Raw genomic sequence first — 6,853 nt, forward strand, 5'->3', positions numbered from 1 at the left:
TTTGTTGTGCTAACTGTGACTTTTTTCCTCTTTTTTTTTAGGTTAATGTTCTTGCCGGTTTATTTAAGTCATATAGGTGTCAGTGGTGTATATGTATATGTATGTGTATAGTAGAATATCATTAATAATGAAGAGGATAAGTTAATAAACTTAAAGATCTTTATTCTACCTTATTTCTATCTAGTTCAGAAAAGTTTTAATTTTAAAATTGAAAAAACTGCCAAAAATAAATTTTAATTTAAGCAGAAATTTTGTTCTTTGCGATGCATTCAAAAAGAATTCCTAAAAATTGTTATTGAATTACAAGATTTGAAATTACAAGATCATGAAAAACACTTATTACGAATAATTTTATTTTAATGTGTTAATTTTTAATTATTGCTGTAAAACTTAATTACTTTGACTTAAACGCTTTATTTTTGCTACATCACAAATTTTACAAAATTATGTTATTGCCATCAACTTCTCGACGGTTTTTTAAAAATAGGTATAATGCTTTAAGAATCTTAAAACTTTTAAAAAAATGTTGATTTATTATTATTTTTTGAAATAAAAAACCCAATTAAGAATTGTTTTAAAATTCATAGTCATTTGCTTATAGGCAAATAATTATGTAGGAATTTTTTTTACCTAGAATATCACATGTACCCTTATCATTAATATTTTAGTCAATGAACACTGTACGCGCTACACACAAGCAAAATTAATTTTGTTTTTAATTTCTGATTATAAATAGGTAGGAGCTTATTGTTATGCTGAATTAGGATGTATGATAAAAAAATCTGGAGCTGATTATGCATATATTATGGAAACATTTGGACCATTTTTAGCATTTGTGCGTCTTTGGATTGAATGTATGATTGTAAGACCGTGTTCTCAAGCTATTGTTGCTTTAACATTCAGTGTATACGTTTTAAAACCATTTTTCCCTGAATGTCAGCCACCAGATGATTCAGCAAGATTATTAGCTGTATGTTGTATATGTAAGTATAATATTTAAAAAATGTTTTTTTAATAAAACTCTACCTATTCTAGTTTTAAGTTTTTGATAGTGACAAATCACTTTTATATTGATTAATTTTATATGTACATGAAAACCAAAAAAAAATAATGAGTTTCAGAATGAGAAAAAAGCAAAACAAAATTCAAAATATATTAAAATCAATCTTTTTGCTCTCCTCCATAATTTTTTATGGGTCATTTACGTTGTAAGTTTAAATACGTAGACGCCATTCATTTAAGATGTATAAGTACGAGAAAAAAGTTTTTCACAAAATATTTAATCAAAATTTAAGGCAAAATGATTTGTCAATTTATTGAAAAGAAGTTAATGAAATACTGGTGGCTTCTTGTCTATAATATTGTACGTTAATTTGAGATTAATTGTAATAATATAATGATTTCAATAAATGATAATTTGAATATTTCGAATAATAAATCCATCTTTGTGTTGAAAATTAAAAATATTTTATTGTGCAGTAAAATAAATTATATAACTTAGAGGCATTAATAACTTAAAAATAAAATCAATGGCACATCTTTTCTAAAATCAATGCTTGTTTCTTTTAAAAATTGCTCTTAAATATCACAAATTTAATGGCAACATCACGAATTATAACGACCGCCTTTCGTATATACACGTATGTACACAATAAGATCTAAATTATTTAAAATTATATCGAAATTATTTAAGTATATAATTTTATGAACGAATATTGGCTGCGATTATAATAAATTAATTTGTAGCCCATCAAACTTTCATATTATTAAAAATGTTGATATAACAAATACAATATTATCTCGCATATGTGATTATGGCTCGAATAAATATTAAAAATAATCAATCAATAATTATTATAATCATCCATTAATGTTCAAAATCAATCAATTAATCATTTTAATCAATACAATATTGAAATAATGGAATTTATATACCTAATCGACTATTGTTTTATTTTTATTTTTCTGACCTACGATACTGCAACGCAAATCATGTCGACATCTTAAATTAATTTTTTATTGATAACATTATAAAAATATTAAAAAAAGACAAAAAAAGATGCTAAAAATCCAATAATAAAAGTATAACAGAGCACTTTTGTTATCATTTTTGTCATCAGGAGGTCATTCGTTTCGTTAATACAAAAATCCTTTGTACGAAACACTAAGTGACAGACCATGTAATAATAGAAAAGTAGAAAAAGAATATCAAATAAATAGTTTACTATTTTACTATGCATAGAAAAATTTATTAATGAAAATAAAATGAATTTTATTTTCTAAGTTTTTATTATATTTTTCGTTACTTATAGCAAAAAGAATATTCCAAAATAAATTGTGTAAGACCTATGCAATTTTATTTTGTTCTTTTGCTTAAGTATTCCATCAAGAATAAAATTTTAAATCATAAATCTGAAAAGTACGAAATATTAACTTTTATAGGGCTTGTATAAAAGTTTAAAGCATTGACATGGCTTTACATGACGAACCGTACAGAGGCAATGCAAGTCAATATGAATTCAAGAATCCGTACTAAAATTTCATATTTACATTTCACTTATTTACGCGTTTTTATTTTTATTAATATAAGAAATTGTATTTTAGGTGTTTTAACATTTGTAAATTGTTGGGACGTGAAATGGGCAACTAGAGTTCAAGATGTTTTTACATATGCCAAATTATTAGCATTATTTATTATAATTGGAACTGGATTGTACGAACTTGCAAGAGGTAATTTATAAAAATTTTTTTTTTATCATGCAGTCTTTTGAATATAGCAACTCAGAAAGATGTTTTGTTAAAACAACAAATAATTATTATTTAATAGTTTTCGCCTAAACATATGCAATTATTCATGAAACAATTATACAGCTTTTCTAAAATGTTATTGTTGTTTCTATAAAACATTAATTTTAAAGAATTTTTTATTATCAGTTATCCTCAGGGTCCCGAGAATTTTGTTTTTGTATTTACAATAAAATTACAACGTTTTTTAAAAGTTTACTTTAAAAATTGCCATAAAAAACAATGATAAGGCTTTTAATTTTTCTTCTTTTTATATTTTTGTAGGAAAAACACAATATTTCACTTTTGAAAATTCTAATGCTGAAGTGACTTCTTTGGCGTTATCATTCTATTCAGGATTATTTGCTTACAATGGATGGTAAGTGCGTCTCTTATAAATATTTTTCTTTATTGTAAAAATAATTGCATCTCTAGGGATTTTGTGTTATTTAAAATTCCTTTACGCTGTAATAAGGGAAAAAATAACGAGTATTTTGCAATAAGACAATATTTCGTGTACTAATTAAAAATTACAGTCATTTTTTATTTTTATCAATTTTTCCTTTTGAATTTTTCTATCATAACTTAAAGTTTATTAAATATCAAACGTTCTTATGTATTGATATTTTTTTTCTATATATTCGTTTTCAGGAATTATCTGAATTTCATTATTGAGGAATTAAAAGATCCAGTAAAGAATTTACCACGCGCTATTGCTATATCATGTACCTTAGTAACAGTTGTATATGTTTGTGCAAATGTTGCTTTCTTTTCAGTTCTATCACCTGAAGAAGTTTTAGGTTCTGAAGCTGTGGCTGTAACTTATGCTGAAAGAGTATTTGGTATATTTGCATGGACTATTCCAGGTGAATAATATTTTAAAAAATTTAATTGTAAATTTAATGACTAATTTAAGATTTTATAATATAAATTTGGTCAAGTTAATGAATTATAAAATTGAATTTTTGAAATGAAAATTGACATAAAACAAATTTCTTTTATAATTTTAGTTTTTGTTGCATTATCAACTTTTGGAGCTGTAAATGGTATTTTATTAACGTCATCACGTTTATTCTATGCCGGAGCTTGTGAAGGACAAATGCCAGAAATATTAACAATGATTCAAATACAGAGACTTACACCAACTCCAGCCGTATTAATAATGGCACTATTATCAATGTTATATTTAACATCTTCCGATATATTTGCTTTAATTAATTATGTTGGATTCGCCACATGGGTAAAAAATTGTTTGAATACATTTAATTGTCCCCTATTAAAGTTATTTTTTAAAAATTAATTATTTTTTAAAAATTAATTACAGTTAAGTATTGGCGTTTCTGTATTATGTCTTCCATGGTTAAGATGGGCTCAACCTAATTTAAATAGGCCAATTCGTGTTAATTTAATATGGCCAGTAATTTACTTATTAGCAACAATATTTGTAACAGTTGTACCAATGTATGCAAGTCCAGTTGAAACTGGTTATGGTGTTTTAATGATTTTATCAAGTGTTCCTGTTTATTTCTTATTTATTGCATGGAAAAATAAACCAAAATGGTTCCAAAATACAATGGGTATGAAAATAATCTCTTACACTTATAAGATTTAAGCAATTTTCTAGCATAAAATAGAATAAGTTTAGTTTTTTATTTTTAATTTCGGCTTTTATTAAATCCGTTTAGTATCGAAAAAGAAAATAATTTATTTTCTTCTTCTTTTTTTTTATAGAAATTTTAAGTTTCCCCGTTTGATTAAAATTTTAATTAATAGATTTTATGTTGGAATTATTTTTTTAGGAGGATTCACTCAAAACCTACAAAAAATGATGATGGTTGTGCGACCGAAATCCGCTTCAAAGGTTTTATTTTTTTTATTTAATTTTGTTTTATGTTTCATTTTATTTTGTTCTTTTTTTCTTTAAATATTTTTCGAATTGGCATGCTAAAAAAACACTGGAAAATTTTATTAGTATTAAGTTAGTTAACTTTTAAATTATGTATTTTTTTTTTTTGTTGTATCTGTTTTGAAAGGAATTAAATTTAAACAAAATGTTTTTTTCGATAGTAGATGCAATGTTTGCTGCATTAAGTTTTAAATTTTTTGATTAATTAATTTTAATCAGTTTAAAATTCCGATTCAAAAAATTTTATGTCAAAAATAATTTTTTTAGGCCTGTCGATCGAATATTGTTTTTACAATGAAAAAATATTTTTGATAAAATGATCCGCCATTGCACGTTCAGTAATAGTGATGTTTTAATAAAGCGATTTAAAGTGATGTTTTTGCTCTAAATATAAAAACTATCAAATATTTTTGAAATATTTTTTCAAGATTTTGCGCTCAATTAACATTAAACTTAATGATCAATTTTGTTCACAAGTGCATGATTTAGGCATGACTGGGGCACAAAAATTAGCGATAACATTTTAACAAATGCACCACCCTTTCTTTAAAAGGGAAATTAAATTATATGTCATTATTCAAGATTTTGTTATTTTGTTTTTCATTTTGTGTTAGTAATAGAAATTAAATTTATTTTAAGATTATTTTCTTTGTAAATATTTATTCCTAACTCCTCAAATTATTATTTTATTTTTGAAATTTATTTTGCATCTAAATTTCTAATTGAATATTTTTTTGTATATAAAATAAAACTTTATATTGACACCATGAAATTGACAGCACATTTTCCTTACTCTATAAAATTAAAAATTATTTTTTAAATTAATTAAAATAATTTCTTTTTTTTTGTGTTTAATGTTTAATTTTAGTAAGCTTTACGAGATTTCTTCAAAAAATGTTAATGGTCCTAGGAAAAACAAAACCGGCTCAAGTTTAATTAAAAAATAAACAAATGAAAAATGCAATGAGAAAAATTTGAAGAACATTAAAGAGAAAAATAAACGAAAAACCAAAAGAATAATGAGTGGAAGAATTATTAAAAAAATATTTTAACGAATAAATATTTTAATTTATTTATTAAATTATTTAATAAATAATTTATAAAAATATTGTACGAAAATCATGAAAACATAAACATTACAAGTATATAAAAAAACATTGTGGCTGTTAAAATTTGATAATAATTCTTAAAAAAAAAAAAAAACAAACAAAATAAAAAAAAAATTGAAACCATTTTGGTTCAATAAAAATTTTAAGCACGCATAAACAAGGAAATTACGAAACAACTAAAAAATAAAATCAAAAAAAAATTCATAGTATATTATTTTTAAATATACTTCAGATGTATAATTCTTATAATAATATAATAAATAAATAATTTCAAAAAAATAAAAAAAATAAACAAAAATTTATTGTAAACATGTGAACTATAATGTAACTTGTAAATCTACATACATAAATATAATTATATAATTATACAATTTAAATAAATAAAAGAGAAAAGCATGTGAAAAAAAAATTAATAAAAAACAAATTTTTACCATAATTAAGAAATAATTTTTTAATTATTGCTCTTAACTCATATTGTTGTTCATTATTTTTTTTTTCTTATTTCCAAAATTCATGTAGTAAAATAATAATTTACGAATTATTAATATTAAAATAGAAACATTAAAAGAAAACACACTTATATTTTTAATAAAAAAATTTCATTCTTTTTTTAATTTAATCGACTAGTATCTGATGTTTAAATAAAATATTTTCAATATAAAAATTATAATTAAAAAAATTGTTTTAAGTTAAAAATTTTTATTGCAAAACAAAAATCACATTAAATATAATAAAAAAAAACATTCCTATTTAATTAATTCGTAAAAATATTAATTAAACCAGAATTGTATAATTTTAAGTTAAAATTATGTAAAAAAGAAATTTATTATAATTATTGTACTAGTTGAAAAGGTTTCTTATATTAAAGCCCATAAATACGTATATGCAAAAAAAAAAAAAGAAAAATTATTAAGGTAGTTAAATTTTAGTTTTCAATTCAGAATTTTTATTATTTAATATTTCAGAAAATTTATTAAAATAGATATTTTATTTTAAATAATGTAATAGAAATTTAATTTTGATTGCCACTTGAATTGTCACAGAATGCTAGTGA

At 22.4% G+C, this 6,853-nt stretch overlaps 1 protein-coding gene across 7 annotated transcripts in view; it reads left to right on the forward strand.

The window, feature by feature from the left end:
• LOC129614493 (Y+L amino acid transporter 2) overlaps positions 1-5,964 on the forward strand; it is a 55,128-nt gene extending 49,164 nt beyond the window's left edge. For 6 of the 7 annotated variants that reach the window (XM_055529116.1, XM_055529115.1, XM_055529119.1 and 3 more), the window contains 7 exons: positions 737-983; positions 2,605-2,730; positions 3,070-3,163; positions 3,436-3,650; positions 3,795-4,024; positions 4,109-4,361; positions 5,559-5,964. In XM_055529116.1, the coding sequence (XP_055385091.1) occupies positions 737-983; positions 2,605-2,730; positions 3,070-3,163; positions 3,436-3,650; positions 3,795-4,024; positions 4,109-4,361; positions 5,559-5,626 (1,233 nt within the window). In that variant the 3' untranslated portion in view covers positions 5,627-5,964. Of the gene's footprint in view, positions 1-736; positions 984-2,604; positions 2,731-3,069; positions 3,164-3,435; positions 3,651-3,794; positions 4,025-4,108; positions 4,362-4,583; positions 4,646-5,558 lie in introns of all 7 variants that reach the window. The other variant, XM_055529121.1, reaches the window with a different exon arrangement.
• The last annotated feature ends 889 nt before the right edge of the window (positions 5,965-6,853 follow it).

Source organism: Condylostylus longicornis, unplaced genomic scaffold (genome assembly GCF_029603195.1).
Source record: "Condylostylus longicornis isolate FDR11 unplaced genomic scaffold, ASM2960319v2 ptg000110l, whole genome shotgun sequence".
Lineage (NCBI taxonomy): Eukaryota > Metazoa > Arthropoda > Insecta > Diptera > Dolichopodidae > Condylostylus > Condylostylus longicornis.